Source organism: Vulpes vulpes, chromosome 12, assembly GCF_048418805.1.
Source record: "Vulpes vulpes isolate BD-2025 chromosome 12, VulVul3, whole genome shotgun sequence".
NCBI classification, from domain to species: domain Eukaryota; kingdom Metazoa; phylum Chordata; class Mammalia; order Carnivora; family Canidae; genus Vulpes; species Vulpes vulpes.
Window position 1 is genome coordinate 84,777,113 of NC_132791.1, and position 21,656 is coordinate 84,798,768.

At 41.8% G+C, this 21,656-nt stretch overlaps 1 protein-coding gene across 2 annotated transcripts in view; it reads right to left on the reverse strand.

Annotated features, from left to right (window-relative positions):
• Window positions 1–21,656, reverse strand: part of CAP2 (cyclase associated actin cytoskeleton regulatory protein 2) — a 140,678-nt gene that overhangs the window by 17,955 nt on the left and 101,067 nt on the right. For both annotated transcript variants that reach the window (XM_072729072.1, XM_072729071.1), the window contains exons 5-7: window positions 18,799–18,942; window positions 18,375–18,460; window positions 15,853–15,958 (exon numbers count right to left, since the gene is read on the reverse strand). In XM_072729072.1, the coding sequence (XP_072585173.1) occupies window positions 15,853–15,958; window positions 18,375–18,460; window positions 18,799–18,942 (336 nt within the window). The remainder of the gene's footprint in view (window positions 1–15,852; window positions 15,959–18,374; window positions 18,461–18,798; window positions 18,943–21,656) is intronic.

Sequence of the window (21,656 nt, forward strand, 5' to 3'; positions counted from 1 at the left end):
CTGCTCAGCGGGGAGCCTGCTTCTCCCTCTCTCCATACCCTTCCACCCTGCTCATGATCGCTCTCTCAAATAAATAAATAAAATCTTAAAAAATAAACAAATAAATGAAAATAATAAATTTGTTTGTAAATGTTCAACTGTTACATGTTAAATTCTAAAATTTTTCAAAGCCAACATTAAGGGTAGCAGATGATTTGGTCTCAACAGAACCTAACTCTTAAACAGATAAATTGAAAAGGAATTAGGATTGAGTAGGCTCATTTGTCAGTCCATTCAGCAAACATTTACTGAGTACCTCCTTGCAAGGAACTGGGTATTCGGTAAAGAAGTCAGCATGCATCCTGTTTGTTAAAAAGCTCGTAATCTAGGAGGAGTGTCATGTGCACAGATATGTAATCCCATATGCAGTTTGATCATGTGCCATGTGTAACATGTGGGTGGGCACAAAGGAGGGCATGACCAGCTCTCCTCAGGAGGAGTGGGGTTAGTGGAACCAGAGAAGGGCTGTTGGGGTCTATGCCTGGGCTGTAAAACTGAATGCTTGGTAGAGGACAGAGGTCCCATAAAGGGAGCCACTGAGGGAGAAATGTACACACAGATAACATTAAGGTGGATAACACCCACCTTTTTTAAATATAAATTTTTATTTATTTATGATAGTCACACACAGAGAGAGAGAGAGGCAGAGACACAGGCAGAGGGAGAAGCAGGCTCCATGCACCGGGAGCCCGACGTGGGACTGGATCCTGGGTCTCCAGGATCGCACCCTGGGCCAAAGGCAGGCGCCAAACCGCTGCGCCACCCAGGGATCCCAACACCCACCTTTAAGAATAGGTCAGCCAACCTACATCTTAGCCTGTGTTTTTACCAATTTTTTAAAAAGCAGAGACCTGGAAAATAAAAATAGCATGCACACAGCTTCTTGGAACTGGTGGATTGTGTCCCATACAGCACAGCTTTTGTTACAATATTTCCCCTATGAAACTAGCTTAGAGATAGTTATCACTTGAGCCACCTGTTTGGCCACGTATTTGTGAAGATCACAGATGAAGCTACAAAATGAAACATCTGACATACAGTGGTACTACTTAATGGGTCCCCCATCAGACATCCTCCCTTATGGCCACCAGCCTAGCTCCCCTTCACACACACACACACACACACACACACACACACACACACACACAGATGGCTGCCTTCTGATTCTTAGTCTCATTCTTCCTCTAGTTTGCCCACCTCAGAGCCAAGCTGACCCATCCATCCCCGGCTTACAGTTAATGACCTCCTGGTCCAATGGCAACTTGCATGTGCCTAATTACACACTTCAGAAGAAGCTTAAAAATCGCAAAGCCATTTTAATCACAAATACACTTAAATTAACATGCTATAGCTGCAGGAATTCACAATGTTCTACAACTGAAATTTTGGTCAAATGCTGTTTCTTCATTTGCCCAAATGGCACATAAAATTTGAAGGTGATGGGGACCTGGGTGGCTCAGTTGGTTAAGTGTCTCTCTTCTGCTCAGGTCATGATCTTGAGGTCTTGGGATTGAGACCTGCATCTGGCTCCCTGCTCAGTGGGGAGTCTGCTTCTTCCTTTGCCCCACTCTCGCACATAGATGATGATTTCTGTTTTACACATGCCAGGTAGAAATCCTTGGTGAAAGCAGACTAAGCCTTCAGAGCAGCAGAGTCCAGAAGAATCTATTGAGCACAATTTAATTTGCCCAAGTAATCCAGCTCTTTTGCATAAATTGTCTTGATAAATAGCCTCGTGCACATGTGTGCTCTCTCATATAAATATATGAGAGCTCATATAAATAAAATCTTTAAAAATAAAATAAAAATAAAATACGAGGATGATAAGCCACTCATATACCACAATAGGAGGAAGGGATTAAATGAAAAAACTATCAGTTTCAGAACTAAAGACTTTCTATGCACATGTCAGACCATTCTCGTTGCAAAAAAATACTTCACAAATTCATGATTGAGGGTTTGTTTATATTTTAGAATCAAAACTAATTTCTTTCTATTTTTTGCAAGATGTACTTTGATCAAGAACTTAGTGAAATTGATACATTTCCAAATTTGTCAATTTCTATAAGTACTTGTGAATTTTACTTTCATATTTATATCACGCTTTTATTGGCAGACAACTATAATCAAGAAAAAGGATTGCACATAAACTAACAGATGATCATCCTGTACAACATAAGTAGAAGCCAAAGGGAATTATGACTTTCGCCTCTATTTTCTTATTTTTATCACTTCCTATAATTTTGAGACTACTTCTGCCAATGAAAACAAAGTTTCTGGGGGGCATTCCAAGAAAACAGTTAAAAATACTACAATGAAGTGCCGTATAATATTTTAAGCATATGTTTATTAATAATTTTTAAAAAGTCAATTTAGGGACTATTTCCTATTTCATCTATGGTAACAGAACATTACTTGAATTTTAGGTCTGAAATACTAAGATGGTCCTATAAAATCATGAAGGAAATGTACAGCTCATTTTGACTTTTCTTCAGAAGCAAGATTCCAAACACCCTCATCTTGAGAAATACAAGAGCAAGAGTCATGAAAATACATCCCATGGTTTTGTCAATGACTTCTGATGGTTTCAATCCTGTCCATCCTTCCATCCTTCACATGATCTCTCTTCATTCATTTGATGACCTGGAGAGATGTGAGCTGTGGTAGTAGATAACGAAGAGAGAGCAACAAAGTCCTTTCAGAGAAGGAGTAACAGCTTTAAGTTGGAACACAGCCTGGAAATAACATGCACAGTCTATTACTAGTTTGTGGAAACCAGTAACTTATGGTTTTTATGCTTGTTGTTCTCCTAACTTACATATCCGGATGTGTCCCTTCAAAAAAACATAGGTAGTGATTTCTGTTTTAAACGTGCCAGGTAGAAATGCTTGGTGAAAGCAGACTAAGCCTTGAGAGCAGCAGAATCTAGAAGAATCCATTGAGCACAATCTAATTTGCCCAAGTAATCCAGCTCTTTTGCATACATTGTCTTGATAAGTAGCCTTAATTATTAGTTTGCCCTTGCTTTGCTACAGCTATCTGGAACAAATCTAGGATTTCCAGATTGTCTTTTCTCCTTGTTTGCCAGCACTGGCAGCTTGAAAATGTAATTTCTCATAAAAAAAAAAAAGAAAAGATAAAATTTTCCATGGGAAGATTTTCCAGAGTTAAAGATAGCAGAGCATACCCATCAAAGAGACAAACTATAGACAGCCAATAGTTATAGGAAGACCACGAGTGACATGTGGCTTGAATTATCTGGACAACTACTTCATCTGGCCAGCAAATCCTAAGTCTGAACTATCACTGAATTAAAGATTTTGCTTTTTTTTTTCAGATGTTAGGGTCTTAAAGAAATGATTGTATTTCTTAAATTATCCATACTTGGGGGTTGGGAGAGGGAAATAAGAGCTGCTACAAAAATGATTTACATTTGGCTCTATGTTATATATATATTATTTACTTAAGAAAGAGTAAAAAAAAAAAAATTAGAAGCATCAGCATCTCCTGAGCTTTATAGTGGAAACGCACGAAGAGAAACTTGTGTCAATGGTAGGCTCTAAAATTCACAGGAAAGTTTGATTGGTGTTCAGGTCTGGGAAAGGGTCTGTAGGGAGCTCAGCTCACATCAGGGAAGCAACCCAGACCAACAGACTGGTCCGGGCAGGGCTCTAGGCTGCATCCCATGCAGGGCTTGTTTTACCTGCAGAATCCAACCTGTGCCTTCCTCCTATCCCTTCTTAAGAAACCCTTCTGGCTTCATCTAATATTAGCGTGCATTTACTGAGTTTATACCAGCTGGGAATTAGTGGCGAGCAGGTGGCAAGGGACAGGTGCAGGGGAGGCGTTTGTGACCCGATATTCCCCCGCCTCTAATAAAATGCATTGTCCATTTCTGTCACCACCCTCTCGGATAGAAGAAGTAAAGAGATATTATTTATGTGGCTCTTAAACAATGAACACAATTTGTAGCTAATAGAATAACAGGCTGGGAATTTCATCCTGAAGAACTGTGACTATAAACTAATGTGTTCAGCTTAGCAAATGCAGTTGGGGATTGGGCATTGTGTTTAAGGACCTGTACCAGTCCCTGATGCAGATTCGAGGCAGAATGGGGAAAGGTCCCTGCTTTCATGAGCTTCCAGCCCCAGAAGAGAGAGAAGATACTCCCGTGATCCCAGACAACAGGCACTCAGCTGTAGGCCTTCATGTCTTTGTTCAGGCTGTGCCTTCGTCTGGAAGGCTCTTCCCCAATTTACAATCTGAAAAACCCCTTGTCTATCCTTCAAGGCTCAACTCACATGTCTTCCCATTTTGTAGGTTTTCTCTCCCAAGAGCAGATTTCCTGTTTCTCTATTACAAGGATCTGTTAGGAACCTCCTCATTGGAATAGTTCATGTTATACTGCAGTTGTCTTTCTGTGCGTTCAGATTTGGTCATGAGCCCGAGCACAGAAGCACTCCTCATTTTTCACGTTATTGTTCCTAGTCATGCAGCCCAGTGCCTGAAACAGGGTAGGTGCTTCATAAATATTTACTGAAGTGAATAAGTAATTGCTTTATAAGGTAGAAAGTGCTAAGCATCATAAATGCAGAACAAATTTTAAGGAGCACTATGGAGGGGACGCCTGGGTTGCTCAGTGGTTGAGCCTTCAGCTCAGATAGTGATCCCGAGGTCCTGGGATCGAGTCTGGCATCAGGCTCCCTGCAGGGAGCCTGCTTCTCCCTCTGCCTATGTCTCTGCCTCTCTCTCTGTGTTTCTCATAAATAAATAAATTTTAAAAAAATCTTTTTTTTTTTTTTAAAGGAGCGCTATGGAGGTTCTGTGGAGGGAATGGGGAACTTCCAGTTTGGGGTAGGGCATGGAAACAAAGCATAGGAGATGGGAGAGGTTCTTGGGGAGAAGGCCCTTGAAAAAGGCTTTTGAAGATTGGATGGACTGGATTTGGCAGCCGGAAGCAAGAGGGAGGGGGTTCCAGGAGAAGGGGATGTGAGCGTTGTATTACAACAAATAATTGTAGCTGAAGTGTTAGCATCACGCAACAACTTACAGACCCATGTGACCAATGTCTTTCTGAGCATTACCTTCTTCTTCTTCTTCCTTTTTTTTTTTTGGATTTTATTTATTTATTTTAGAGACAGGAAGCAAGTGAGTGGGGGTGGAGGGGTGGGGGGTGGAGCAGTGGGGGAGGGAATGAGAATCTGAAGCAGATTCCTGTTCAGCATGGACCCAGATGCAGGGCTCGATCCCAGGACCTGGTGATCGTGACCTGAGCCAAAACCAAGAGTCGGATACTTCATTGACTGAGCTGCCCAGGCGTCCCTCTAGGCATTACCTTCTGATACTCATACTCCACATTTGTTTAATCAAACTACCACTGCTCAAAACTGCTCTAAGATTGCCTTCAGATATCATCACAAAAACATCCCTACCAAGGACTCACTCACTCATGCCTCTATACTCTGTTCCTTAGGACTGAAAGAAGTATTGAATTAATCCTTTCCAAAGAGGGTCTCAATGGCTTCTGGCCATTCAAAAAGATAAAACTCACTTTTATTTATTATTTAAAAAATATTTTATTTATTTATTTATTCATGAGAGAGAGAGAGAGCGAGGTAGAGACACAGAAAGAGGGAGAAGCAGGTTTCCTGACATGAGCCTGATGCCTTGATCCCAGGACCCCGGGATCGCGACCTGAGCCGAAGGATGGTCAATAGGAAGGCTTTGTCTGCCCTTGCCCTTTCTTACCGGGGGGCGGGGAAGGACAGGGAGATGGACCAAGCCATTCAACCATGGCAATGATTACTGGGGGGGGGCCCGGTCTCAGGAAGTGGGCAAGTGCCTGGGACACAATGAGGACTGAGCTTTGACCCAGAGGTGTGGCTTCTCAGTGATGAATGAGAAGGCAGGGATACCCAGTGTGGCTCAGCTCTGAGCTGTGGCAAGCTCACTCAACGTCGCCTGCTATTTAGGCACCCCGGCTCTGCTCTGGGGACCAGCTCTGCCTGCACCCCTAAACAATCACATCCTAATTTTCCTAAGACTGGCTGGTGGAGAGGGTAGGGAACAGGACATCGCCAGTTACACCACTGCCTTCAACATTACACATGAAAGAATTTTAAATGCACATATCTTAACTGAAATATACCCAAGATGATGGTTTAAATAAATCAGGAAGGTGTGTTAACTTGCTGGCCCTTCAGGTTGAGAGAGCTCTAGTTCTTGGTTAGAAAAAGGTGCTAGTAAATAAAATAATCTTTTTAAAAAAGATCTTTTATTATTATGCAAAGAGTCCAGATGTCCATCAATGGTTGGACAAAGATGTGACAGAGATATACAATGGACTACTACTTAGCCATCAGAAAGGATGAAATCTTAGCACTTGCAATGATGTGAATGGAACTAGAGGGTATTATGCTCAGTGAAATAAGTCAATCAGAGAAAGACAGTTGTCATATGATCTCACTCATATATGGAATTTAAGCAACAAAATAAAGGATCATAGGGAAAGAGAGGGAATAATAAAATAGATAAAATCAGAGACAAAGCATAAGAGATTCTTAATCATAAGAAACAAACTGAGGGTCATTGTAGGGGAGGGGGTGGAGGGATGGGGTAACTGGGTGATGGGCATTAAGGAGGGCACATGATGTGATGAGCACTGGGTGTTATATAAGACTGATGAATCACTGAAGTCTACCTCTGAAAGCAATCATATATTATATGTTAATTAAATGATTTTAAATTAAAAAATAAAACAAAAAAATTTAAAATAGAGATTTTTTACTTATTCATTTGAGAGAGACAGTGACCATGAGCAAGGGAGGGGCAGAGGGAGAGGTAATTAGGAAGTCTGGGATCATGACCTGAATTGAAGGCAGATACTTATCCAACTGAGCCACCCTGGCCCTCCTAAAATAATGTTGATTGTTAAGGCTGGCACTTTTTAAAAAGCTACTAATCTTTTGATTCAGGAAGAGAAAAATTTAAAAACTCTAAAAAAGTTATATATTTTTATCAGCCACCAATAAAACTCAAAGATGCTTAGGAAATGATAAACATAGTTTTAAATATAAAAGGCTTACTTAGAGCATCATAGTGCAGCTAACTCTAAACTATTGTGTATGAAATTGTAGGTATTTATTTATTTAATTTTTTAATTTAAGCAAAGTCCACACCCAGCGTGGAGACCAATACAGGGTTTGAACTCACCACCCTGAGATCAAGACCTGAGCTAAGATCAAGAGTCAGACACTCCCCTGACTGAACCACCCAGGTGCCCCTGTAGATATTATTTGACCTATACTTACTCTACTGAAGATATAACTCAAGTACAAATAAAACCATCAAATAATCCACAAGCTTCAAAAGGCAGAAATTGAAGCTAAAAGCAACAACTTATTAAATCAGACAACTGATCTATAAATGATCAAGGGATCATTACACAAAGTCAATCATACTCCTTCGTTCTACAAAATCACATCTACCTCCAATCTTTCAGAAGCTACTTTCTAGAGGTCTCACATTCACTGCAGCATTCTTTATAATAGCCAAGATATGGAAACAACCTAAATGTCCGCTGGCAGATGAGTGGATAAAGAAGGTGTGATGTACACACACACACACACACACACACAAACACGGAAGAATACTACTGAGCCATACCAAAAATGAGAGCTAGCCATGGGTGGCCCTAGATTATATTATACTACATGAAATAAGTCAAACAGAGAAAGACAAATACCACATGATTTCACTCACATGTGGAATCCAAAAAAAAAAAAACAACCAAATGAACAAACTAAACAGCAGGAACAGACTCATAAATACAGAGAACAAAAAAATAATAAAATAAAATAATAAATACAGAGAACAAATTGATGGGTACAGGGGCAAGATGACCAGAACAAGTGAAGGAGACTTGGAGGCACAGGCTTCCAGTTACAAAACAAGTCATGGGAATGAAAAGCTCAGCATAGGGAATATGGTCAAGAATGCAGTCACTGTGTGTGGTGGCCGACGGTCACTAGACATGGCAGTGATCACTTTGTAAAGTACATAAATGCTGAATCATCACTGTGTTGTACACCCTAAACCAACATAGTACTGTATGTCAATGACACTTCAACAAAATAATAAAATCAAGGCCACCAATAAGGTGATAGTGGCAGCCTTTTCCCAGTGCTTACTCTTCCACATTGTCACAGCGATGGCGGCATCCTTCTTTGTTTGGAGACCCTGGACTCTCCGGTTTTCTCCTCCTCCTTTCTTCCTGGTCTCCTTGACCTATTGACTCCATTTTCCAGACAACGCTGCCCCCTAGGGTTTCCTCTTCCATCATGCCCCCCCCTTTTTTTTGGTCTCTGGATTCATTTAATTGTGATCCCTAGGCCTCCCAGTTGGTGACTTCACCTGCCTGCAACAGCTCTCCATGCAGAACGTCTCACCTGCATCCCAAACACAGTATGGTGAAGGCCTCCTGCCAAGGTTGTCTTGTTCCTCTACTGCCTCCTCTTGTGGATTTCCCTGTTTGTACTGATGTTGCTGTGATTCTCTCAGATTTCCAGATTGGAAATTAGGTGTTTAGGTTTGATATATTTCTCTCTCTCTCTCTCTCCCCCCAACCCTTTGCCCTCAACTTGGTGCCCACTCCATCTCTTCCTTTGCATTTCCACCCTCACCCTCCAGATCACATAGTAATTGCCCCAGCCCCAGACATCCACTAAAGCTTCCCAACATGGATCAGGGCTTCTAATCTCCTCTCTTTCCTGTCTACCTTGCACACCTCCTAAATTACCATCCACAGTATGCTTGCTTTTTGCTCAAAAACCTATGGTGAAGGAAAGAAACCCTGCACATCACATATGGATCGTCTTGTTAGGGTAAGACATACAGACAGATTGCACCACCTGGCCCCATCTCTTGCCATGTTCAGCTCTGCAAAAGTAACAGATTTTCTCTCAAAGTACTTTGTTCATGACCTGTGTAGATGCACCGAATTCCCTGCGAAGAATTGCCCCTTCCTTTACTGTCTATGTAGGGCTCTATGAACTACTCATCCTTCAAGACCCAAATCAAATGTCAGCTTCTTTATGGCCCTTTCTGCCCACCCAGGAAGTCTAATTAGCAAGGCTTATTTTCCAACATAGCCTTATATTATTGTTATTTATTTTTGCATCATAATTAAAACCTGCTGCTGTAGCATAAATAGAATGTCTGCTGTGTGCCTTGTACATGGTAGGTAGCCAATAAATGGCTATTAAGTAAATGAATTGTTAAATAAATGAATGAGTAAAAATTAGAGATCTCCCCCGAGTCTCCCTCAAGTTGGACTCCTTTGGTCCAACTTGAATATACTAGAGCAATGTTTTCCAAAACTTAATATGCATATAAATCACCTGGGGAAGGGCACCTGGGTGGCTCAGTGGTTGAGCCTCCTGTGCCTTTGGCTCAGGTCATGATCCCAGGACCTTGGATTATGTCCCATATCAGGCTCCCCATAGGGAGCCTGATTTTCCTTCTGCCTATCTCTCTGCCTTTCTCATGAATAAATACACAAAATCTTTAAAAAAAAGACCCACCTGAGGAAAGCTTGTTAAAAATGCAGGTTCTGATTCAGCAGGTCTGGAGTGGAGCCTGGATTCTGCATTTCGAACAAGTTCCAGACTGTTGCTGGCCCAAGCACCACACTGCCCTGCAGAATTGTGTATCCCTCCCATGTTCTGTAGGCATCCTGCTTTGTGTTTACTTCTAGCAGCATACTGGTGTGTCACGCTGTATTTGTTTCTACCTTCCTCAGCCAGAATGGGAGTCTCAGGACACAGGAACAGTGTCGACTGTGTCTTGCATCCATTTCTGCATTCTCGGCACCTTGCCCAGAACCTGGTGCATGGTGGGTGCTTCAGCTATGTTTGTTTAATCACTAGTTTCTTTCAGGCTGTTCAAAGCCAATTCCAAGCTTACTTCACGATCTGTGCATTTGGAACAACTCTGTTGGTCAGTGGTACTCCTAATTCCCTCTGCGCAGCCTGGATCTTTTCCATAGGAGCACAAGAGTAATGGGCTGCCCAAAGCCCCAAAAGGGAGCTAAAAACCCAGGGGCAATTAAGTGGACAGAACACAGCTGCAGTCAGGTATATTAGAGAGAGCCACTCTCCATCGCCTGTGGCCCCATGGCAGAGATCAAGGAGCTTTGTGATCCAGACCAGCGACACACCATCTAAGGCTCTGCTGACTCACTTTGGTCACTAAACCATTAAGGCACAGGTTTGCTACAAGTTCTAAATGAAAATTTGGAGATAAAACATGGAGAACAGTTTTCTACTGTAAGAATCAAGAGGGAGCCAGAGAGGCCAGAAGACAGGAAAACCTACAAGACATACATATTTCATGACACGCTACAGGACCTACATTATTTATATGTCAGAATACCCTCTGGCTGACTTTTAATTTGCTCACAGCAAACTGTTACACTTGTGCTTTGTTAAGGGGCATTTGGCCTTTACGCCGAGAAACAGGCTGAAGAGAAAGATCTACCCTCAGGAAAGGGAGTGATGGTGAAATGTTTTGCTTTGAGAAAGATACCCCCCACCCCACCTCATCTATAACTGTCACACTTCCCATCTACTTGTGTTTTTTCTGGAGGTTTGGATGACTGACAACTGGTGGGGAGCATGGCGGTGCTGAATGCACATCCCTAACAAGAGTCACGTCCCATCACACAAGACCTCACGCACAATTGTTTAGGTGTACTTTTATTCCTCTCTACAGCTCATTATACCCCAGCGGTTCCCAAAGCCAAACTAATTCAGGAAGACATATGAACAGGTTTAATACCAGAAAGTTAAGAAAGCAACCACATTTTCTCCTATTTTCATGGAATCCCATCCATGACCTTCTCTTTGGCCAGATCCACACAGAACAGAATAATAGTCCTGAATGTCCATCTGGCCAATTCATAAGGAAAAAAATTCAGTTATTTCGGTAATTTCCGGTGTAAAGCCGAGGCCTTGGCCATTCAGCTCTTGTTATCCGATCTGCAGGAACTGCCAACGAATATTACAAATCTGACCAACTGCAAGGGATGACAAATAACAGTGTCTCTACTGGGCTCCTGCCAAATGGCCGATTGTTCGACAAAGTGCATCTGAAATGCAGCTCGGAGGAAACTGTGTAAATTAATATAGGTATGTAAAGGGGTCACCAATAATGACACTGCAAACTGCAAGTTGCTTCTGGTGCAGAGTTCTTCTAGACCATGGCCATGGTGAAGAAAAGCTTGCAGGAACGAGAAGATTCCATTTCCCACAGTAAATGTAACAAGTTCTCCATAGATGGACCTGCAGCTGCTACTTCTCACCAATGCCTGCACACCTGTGCCCACACACCTGTGCACAGACCCTTGCTCTAGGCTGGGGCCCCAAGAATCACTGGCCTCCAAGCCTTCTATTTTGTTCTGACAACTGAAGGGAGCAACAGCTGCCCGGCACAGCTGTGGTCTGAGAGCGAATGTCAGGAGGTGGGAGCTGGCAAATCCAGTTCCAACTGCTGACTCATGAGGGAGCAATCACTTCTTAGAGGGGTGCACACATGGGAGCCCAGAGCCTTGAGCAGTAGGCTGCTGGTCCCCCAGACCCCCAACAGGGCTCAAATGTCAAAATCTGATTTGAAAATGGAGAAAAAAGAAGGGTTACTTAAAATACTGGAGATGTTAAGTCACCGTGAGCCTTTCAACTGTGTCCATGAAAATGGAATGTGTTTCCTAACCCTTCTGAATGTTGTAGTATCAGGGAACACCAACACCACATCTTTCTACAGTCTCTTTGCTTCTTATCATCTTATAAATACATACTGTTTGCATGGTTGTGATCAGTGGGCAAATACGTGGGGTTATTTCTATTTATTTTTTCCCCCCAAAGGTCATTTGAGCAGATCATCCTAACAGCCCTGGCAAGAATGCTGTGATTCTGGCTATAGACGTTTATCGTTCATTTTGCTTCTATGTTAACAGATCATAGTAAGTGAAGGGAAATCAGCTTGAGTTATGCTATGGAGTATATTTTGGAATCTTTTGAAGAGTTTTTAGTCATTTAGATTTAAAATGAAAAACTATGATTTTTATAACATACCTTGTAAAAAAAATATATATATATACAGATACATATAAATATTTTACCCCAAATCTTAGAAGAAGAACATCAAAATATTAGGAAATACATTTCTATACATATGTCTTAAAGCTTGTTAAAAGGTTTTGCACATAGGATGCTATCTGAACCAACACTTTCTGACCATAATCCTTTCTCACTTTTTTTTTTTATGATAGTCACACACAGAGAGAGAGAGAGAGAGAGGCAGAGGGAGAAGCAGGCTCCATGCACCGGGAGCCCGACATGGGATTCAATTCTGGGTCTCCAGGATTGCGCCCTGGGCCAAAGGCAGGCGCTAAACCGCTGCGCCACCCAGGGATCCCTCCTTCCTCATTTCTAATATCTGGCCAAAACTTTACCCTTAAAGAAGCAAAGAAGGTATTTTGCTTTACAATAATTACCATTTTTTTTAAGAGAAAGAAAGAGAGAGCACACATGCACACACACAGGAGCAGATAGTGGGGAGGGGCAGAGGGAGAGGGAGAGGGAGCATCTTAAGCAGGCTTCCCACCCAGCTTAGAGCCTGACATGAGGCTGGATCTCATGACCCTGAGATCATGACCTGAGCCGAAATCAAGATTAGATGCTTAACTGACTAAGGAATCCAGGCACCTCTACAATTACCATTTTAAATCAAATTCTCCCATAGCATAATATGTGCTCAGTACATAATAGCTGCCATTATTATTATGGCAATCCAAGCTGCCCGATGCCTGCTACAAGGATTATATTTTATATAAAATATATACACATTTGTATAAACATGACATTTATGTTTTATAACATGTTTTTAAAAATGTACCATGTGTTGGGTCATGAAATCAATTTAGTGGGTCTCAGCCAGAATTTTATTAAAAAGTTTATTAAAAATTTTATAAAAAATGAAATCAGAAAAAAATCTGAATGCATTTCATGTGGTAGGAGACAGAAATGTTCTGTGAAACTTGTTTTAATATTATGGAGAAGGTGTGTGTGTGTGGTGTGTGTGTGTATGTGTGAAATGTATTTCTTACCATTAGTTGCCTTTAAAAGTTTGAAAGCCATTGTTACAAGGCTGGCATTTCTAATGAACATAATGAAAGCTTAAGTATTCACTCTAGAATAAAGGAAAAAAAACTATGTTTATTTTTCTATAATTAATATTTGATTCTTCTTTTTGAAGATTTTATTTATTCATGAGAGACAGAGACACACACACACACACACACACACACAGGCAGAGACATAGGCAGAGGGAGAAGCAGGCTCCACGTGGGGAGCCTGATGTGGGACTCGATCCCGAGACTGCAGGATCACACCCTGGGCCAAAGGCAGGCGCCAAACTGCTGAGCCACCCAGGGAACCCCTGATTCTTTTTCTTAGGGAGAGAAGCAGAGGGAAAGGAAGAGAGAAAATCTTAAGCAGGCTCCCTGTCCAACACAGAGCCAAAATGGGGCTTGATCTCGCAACCATGAGATCATGACCTGAACCAAAATCAAGAGGCAAATGCATAACTGACTGAGCCACCCAGGCGCCCCTAATGTTTTATTCTTATCTTATATATTCAGAACACCATTATTCAGCTTTGTATATTGTGGTAAAAGGTACTGAAGCCATTTAAACAACCACTTTTCCTTGGGCATCATTAGAAAATTAATGGGCTAGCTTTTGTCAACATGATTATTTCCCACAAACAGGTTCTCTTTCCTTTTCCACCTATCTACCATGAATTTATAATAAGACATCAAGGACTCTTGCTGTTTAGTTGACTACTCTCTAGTGATAACCTACCTCCGTGGCAAACATGTGACCATTCCCCTTTGTGACAAACTGATCTATAACAAGACAGTAGCTCATTAGAAGTGTACAGAAAATAATTCTAATCCATCCACCCAAACACCCACCCACATCCTTACACATCTTTCCTTATTAAAACATTTCAAGTGTTTATAAACTATATTCAAAAATCATAATATTGTAGGCAGAATAAAAATAATTAACTTAGTTGTACTTTGCAACTGTGCATTTCTGCTTACCGAGAAAACAGGCAAAATAGAAAATAAGAGGCAGTATCAGTCTTTAGGGGTCAATGTTAATGTTTCCAGAAGTGTTGGGGAGCAAAGTCCTACACTCTCTTGAAAAGTCACAAACTCAGCGTTGGTACTAAGCCGACCTCACCGACATCAACATTCTGGATGAGGGTTAGGCGCTTGAGTACGGGCACCAGGGGAATGATGATTCTACCCCTGAACGGAATTCACAAATATACAACTTCATTTTCTCAATATTCAATCTGGTTAAACCATCCACTTTGACCATTTAAAGGTAGCATTCATTTCTAACTGAAGGAAGTTTCCATGGGAAGTCTTCTATAACAAGTGCAGAGACTTAACCTACCTCACAATTTGGTTAAAACCATTGATTGAGTACTTGCTCCATGCCAGGTACTGTGTTAGGCGCTGGAGACAGAGACGAGTTTCTAGTTCAGTGGAAGAGCCTCCAAAACACACACGTAAAAATGCCAATCATATGAGTGGAGGGCTAAGCCTGAGCTATACTCAAGACATGAAGGAAGCATACAGGACAAACATCCATTCCAGGGAAGGGCATACGGCATAATGCATGTTTGGGACATGCAGAAAGTGCTAAGGCATCTGAGATCTACACACTTTGAAACAACGATTTGATTTAGTTTGACCTAAGCATTGCATGTGTTCAGGATCCCATAAGTAGTCTGGCAGCGCTGGGAAGCAGTGAGAGGTAGGATGAGAGGATGGACCAGGCTGGAAGAAGAGGGCAGGGTAAAGGTCATGGTCAACATCTCAAAGGCTGGGATTTTATCCTATGATTAAGATACCACTCAAAGCAGGAGGATTGCCCAACTATTCAAACGTATTTGAAAAATCTTGAACACCAAAAGAGAAATTTAAAACATTGAAACAGGGGCAGCCCGGGTGGCTCAGTGGTTTAGTGCCGCCTGCAGCCCAGGGTGTGATCCTGGAGATCCGGGATTGAGTCCCACATCAGGCTCCCTGCATGGAGCCTGCTTCTCCCTCTGCCTGTGTCTCTGCCTCTCTTTCTCTGTGTGTCTCTCATGAATAAATAAATAAAATCTTAAAAAAATAAAATAAAACATTGAAACATTTTATTAATAATTCTGTCTCCTTGTAACTATTTTCAAACTTTCCTGTTTCCTTTAATTTTTATCACACAGTATTATATGTATTATATATCATCTTAGTGCTCAAAACCTTTTGCACTCTATACATCGGCTGGTAAATCATTCTCACGTAGGCATATATATGTTATATTTCAAATAATATTTATTTATTTAAGTAATCTCTACATCTATCATGGAGCTTGAATTCATGACTCCAAGATCAAGAGTCATATGCTCTACCGACTGAGCCAGCCAGGTATCCCTCAGATATGTTACTTTTAATAGCCAAAGAATGTTTTGTTGGCTTTTTACCATGGACAACTCAACCATTTTCTTTCTGCATGTCCTATAGGCAATCTCCAGATTGTTTCATGACAAATGACACTTGCATAAACAGTTTCTACATATCTATTTTATCTTATGCTTTCCTTGAGGTAAATTTTTAAGTCTGAAATTCCTAGGCTACTGGGAATGAATATTTTTATGGCCTTTCTTTACCAGGGTGGCAGAGGGCTTGGTACTTACTGTTTTGCTCCAAGTAAGGCCTGTGGTGTGGTGTTCCTTGATGTATGCTTGCAGCTCACTCCAAATGTTCAAATATGACTTCACCCAATCCACATGGCGTAAATCGCTTTGTTATAAAAGAGGGTGGAAGAGAGTAGAATTAGGATCTAAAGTAAAATTTAAAAAAGATTGGTGGGAAGATGATAATCCAGTAACTAAGGCTTTGGATGACTCTGGACCAATTGTCTCTCCAGTTCAGTCACCATGAACCAGTTCTGAAAAGGACTCTGATAGGCTAGTGGCCCAGGCGTCTCCTAAGAGGAGCCAAGTGCTCTCTCTGAGCTCCAGCGTGGGGCAGAGAGGACCATGGGGAGCAGAACCAGCAAATCAGGCCATGCATCCTTATGTGATCTCTAACAAGGTGATGAATGTGGAGGGAGACCATTTCTTTCTGCACGGTTTCTGATGCAAAATGAAAAACAATGTGTTTTCAGAAAGGAGACTGGTATTGCAAAAAAAAAAAAAAGTCCTTTGGCTGGTTTCATAATAATTTGATTGATTTATTTGGCCAAGAAAGTCATGAAATTGGAGAATTTTAGAGTGGTAAGGCGGGTGCTGTTGTAAGAAGGTTTCCTACAAACAGGAAACACCCAGTCCTTAACGCAACATGGAGTTGTAGCACTGGGCACAACTGCTGAACCAAACACCTGTTTCCTGAACACAGCATAACTGAACCCTATGAGGGCAGTGTAGCACTGTGGCTGTTTTTTTGTTGTTGTTGTTGTTTTAATATAATGGCTTTATTGACACATAATTCACATCTCACACAGTGGGATCCATTTGAAATGTATAATCCAGTAATTTAGGTCAACAGAGTCATGCAACCATCACCACAATCAATTCTATAACATTATATCACCCCCCAAAAAAGAAATATCATATCCATTAGCAGTAACTCCACATTATCCCCAAACTTCCCCAGCCCCGGACAATTGTTAATCTTTCTATCTCTATGATAATTGTTAATTAATCTTTCTATCTCTATGATAATTGTTAATGGTAATTGTTAATACTTTCTATCTCTATGGATTTGCCTATTCTGGAATTTCACATAAATGGAATCATACAATATATGGAGGGTTTTTTGTACTTGACTTCTTTCACTTAGGATGTTTTCAAGGTTCATTCACGTTGCTCTTGTATCGATACTTCATTTTCTTAATGGCAGAATAACATACCATTTTATGGCTATACATTTTACCTATCTATTGCAGTTGATGAACATTTGGATTGTTTCCACTTTTGGGCTATTGTAAATAATGCTGCTATGAACATTTGCGTACAAGTTTTTGTGCGAACATATTTCATTTCTTTTGGAAATACACCTAGAAGTAGAATTGCCAAGTCTGTCTGGTTTTTTGCAGTAAAAATTATCAGTCCATGTTTCTTAAACTGAATGGCAGACATATGAATGTTTTTGCATTGTAATTATATCTTCCATATATTTTATAAATACTTTCATATCTACTCAATGTTTATTAAAACTAAAAATAACCTGAGGAATATGAGAAAAATATAAGAGAAAAAGTTATGCAAATTTTGAATATGTAATATTTGCCAGTGACCTGGTCCTCAAGATTCCTTCCAACAGAACAGTCTGGGCCAGCAAGTGAGATGCAAGAGTCCCTGTATTTGTTGGCTGAGGAGCACTTCCACTTCTGCCGACCCAGGGCTCAGAGGAGGACCCACTCTTGAGCCCAGTGCCCAAGGGATGGGACTTTGTTGCTTTTATTTTTGCCTCATTCCTTCGGTGAGTGACTGTACATCAGCCACATGACAATTAGCCAGCTGTTTACAGGGTCAACTATGACACTATCGCAGGTGAAGAAATCCCACGACATCCCTCATTCTCATTTTCAATTCCAACACCAGTTTAAGTGTCTCTAGGATCTATTATTTGTGGTGTAGAATGTGATGTCTTTTTTAAGCTGGTTCTCCAGCAAAAGCTCTTGGTTTGGACTCATCTGCACTGAGTTGATTTTTATCAACTTTTTATAGATGCCTCTCTATCCACCCCAATTGTATTTCATCTTAACACACTCACTGGTTTCCCGCTTGGTGACCTGGTTAATTGTCACATATAATTTTGTTCCTCATTTACACTTCACTTCCTGATTTCTCCTTTCTTCTCTCTGCTCACCCACCAACTCTGTTTTGGGCAGTGAAAAGAGCTGTGACCCTATAGGGCGAGTCCATCACGAACCATCACAGAGCTGTGTGGCTGTTTTGGGGACACGTATGGAGCGACACAGATTCAAGTGGAGAGTTTATCATCACAAGAGAAACTGAGGCAGATTTTCTAAAGCACATACATTATCTGGATAACTTAGCTCACTTTTCACTTTGCTTTAGCTGCAAAGATGGGGTATTTCCCTCACACTTACCGTATACCAGTGGGAATCAGGAGCAACCCATTTTAAGCTTTGGGACAAATGTCTAACAAGCAAGGAATTGAAAATTTGGTTGGTAAAGAAGGTACGTACCTGTGTTTGTAGTCCTTTAAGACCCTGTTGGTGTAAAAGGTGGCAGCATCATTCATCTCCTTGACATAAGGACCAGGTTTGGGGGACTGACAGGACAGGACCGTCACCCAAGCATAGAAGGTAAAAAAAGAGGGTAAGAAAGAAAATGCCTTAAGGATGAAGAAAAGCCACGGAAATATTAAATGAAGGTTGGAGGCAAACATTTTGCTTGGTAAAGGTGGGTGAGACGTTTCCATAGCTCAGAACATGAAGCACGAACTGGGAACAGAGTAGGAAAGACCTGAGGCGATCACCCCGAGAGGAATTCCCTGTAGTGTAACAGGCAGAGGGAGGAGCTCTGAAGGGGAAGGAGCTCCAGGTTCCCCTAAACACTCCAAAAAAGTGACAAGGAGCTGGGGTGCCATTCCGTGCGGACAGGACTCACCACAGCTATCCACCCGAGGGCAGGGATGCTTTCGCTGACGGCCGACAGATGATTGAACATTTTACTGCCCCGGTTTCTCTCTCGGAAAGTCTGGATTTCCTGAATCTTTTCTGATATTGGTTTCAGGAGCGCAGCCACATCATTCTGCGAGCAAACACAGAGTGTGGTTACTGAGGGCAGAACAGAAGCCCGGGCCTCCCAGGGGGTGCTCAGGGCTCGTCATCTGTCAGGGGCTCTCGGAAAAGAAGGGACCTTTGTTGTTGAGGGGATACTGTACTTTCATTCTCCGAAGTATGAACATTGTACATATCTTTTTAAAAATGTTTTATTTGTTCAGGAGAGACACAGAGAGAGGCAAAGACATAGGCAGAGGGAGAAGCAGGCTCCCAGGGAGCCTGATGTGGGGACTTGATCCCAGGACCCGGGGATCATGACCTGAGCCAAAGGCAGATGCTCAACCACTGGGCCACCCAGGTGCCCCTGTACGTATTTTTAACATTATTAAACCTGTCCTCCAGAGACACGGAAGAAACCCAGCAGTATGAGACAGCAGAGTCCTGCGGAGACCACTGTGACACTGAGTGTGGTCAGCTATATTTCCAAATGGACCGCAGAGATTGCAGGTTGGAGCAGCACAGGTCTAAGATTGGGGTGGGTGAGAAGTTAGTAAAAAGGCATCTCTTGTTCCTATAGGAGCTGATGGGAGGGAAGGTCCTCGGTTCCACTACAGTTCCCATCATCCATGTGAAAACATGGAAACCTTCCATGGAGCCGACTCTCTTTTTTTTTTTTTAAGATTTTATTTATTTATTTATGAGAGACACATGGGGAGGGAGAGAGAGAGAGACAGAGAGAGAGAGGCAGAGACATAGGCAGTGGGAGAAGCAGGCTCCCTGTGGGGAGGCCAATGTGGGACTCAATCCCAGGACCCTGGGATCAGGCCCTGAGCCAAAGGCAGACTCTCAACCGCTGAGCCACAGAGGCCTCCTTCCATTAAGAAACTGTGATGCCTTCTAATATCTACAGTTACCCTAGTCTGCTTTGGCTCTCTACATTGAGCCCTGTGACCTTGGCCAATGATTCCTGGTTACTCTCACTTCTGATTAATGCAACAACTGACTTATCTAGTTGTATAAAAAATGATTTTTAAAATTATGTGAGCCAAGAAACAAAGTATCATAGGTGCCTGGAACACCTTGCCATCCATCCCTTTAGCATTCTCTACTTTCTTTGGTTTTAAAGTAAATACAAGATTACCTTTTTTTTTTTTTTTTTTTTAATGTGCTCCAAAGAACTAGAAACAGTTTGTACTTTAGCTTGATAAAAGTAGTTGAAGATGTTTTGGCAATATTTTACTAAATCTCTTGTTTGCAGGAAGAAAAATGGAAAAGCCCTTAAAGTATCTTAATTTATTTAACTAAGATTTTGGAGCAAGGGTTCTAAACCTTGGCCACACAGAGAAATTACCTGGGAGATTTGAAAAACAGAGGCCTGGGGTCCCACCCCAGAAGACTGATTTAACTGGTCTGGAGGTGGCCTGGGGTGGGTGGGTGGGGTGGCAAATGCTCCCCAGGTGCAGATTTTAATTACTGCTATGGTGGGGGCTTAGCACCCTAAAGGACAGCAGACCCATTAGGGAAGCAATTGCATCTGGCTACAGCAGTTTCCAGACCTCACTTCTCCTTCCTGACCCCTTCATGCCCCTTACCCTACAGGAAATGCATGTAATGGCTTTGTAATTAGAATGGCATCGATTCAAATCTCAGCTGTGCCACATACTACCTATGTGACCTTAAGCAAATTACTTAATCTGAGCCTTGGTCTCCTCATCTGTAAGTCAGAGATAATAATACCTATAGCCCATAACTACAGGAGATGCAGCATTTTAGGCCTCTGGCACATGGGAGGTACACAATAAATGGATGTGATTATTACTACTATCATGTAGTCAGCTCAGAGTGGAGGTAAAGGGCTGTCCTCTGTTATATGTAATACTCATTTGCTTCAAATAAATGTCTGTGCATTTAAGATAAGAGAGGCTTCAAAGAAGCATCCACCTTGGCTAACAGGATTTTAGGATTATATGAGTCCAAACTGGGTCATCTAGGCCAGCTTTTTAATTTTTTTTTTAGGCCAGCTTTTGACAGATCCATTTGAGCAGGTCACAATCCTGCTCAAATGAAGAAAAGCCCAGCGTTTTCTTCCTTTTTTTTTCTTTTTAAGATTGTATTTATTTATTCATGAGACACACACACACACACACACACACACACACACACACACACAGAGGCAGAGACACATGCAGAGGGAGAAGCAGGCTCCATGCAGGGAGCCTGACATGGGACTCGATCCCAGGTCTCCAGGGTCAGGCCCTGGACTGAAGGCAGCGCCAAACCGCTGAGCCACCTGGGCTGCCCCAATCAGTGTTTTCAAAAGTAACTGAGAGAAAAAAAAAAAAGTAACTGAGAGAGAAGAGAAAGTATCAGAGAGCATTCACATGTATTTCATGTAGGTGTGTACTTTGTGAACACGTGTTCAGTTACAAAGCCCACGCATGCGTATATACTGGTGTGTTTGTGTGTCTGTGCATCCATGTGCATGTGTGCATGTGTGTACTGGTGTGTGTGTGTGTGTGTGCATGAGTACATGTGTGTACTGATACACAGTACAATGTATTTCTCATTATGAATCTCAGTCTAGAAGTCTGAGAATTATGGCTTGAATCCAATTCTCCCATCTCACACAGCTAGGAGACAAGATCAGCTAGCAAGCATTAGCTGAGCCGGAGCTAGAATCCAGGTCTTCTAGGAAGCCCAGAGACAATTCTCTGCATTGGGTGTTCAGGAAAATATGGTTAG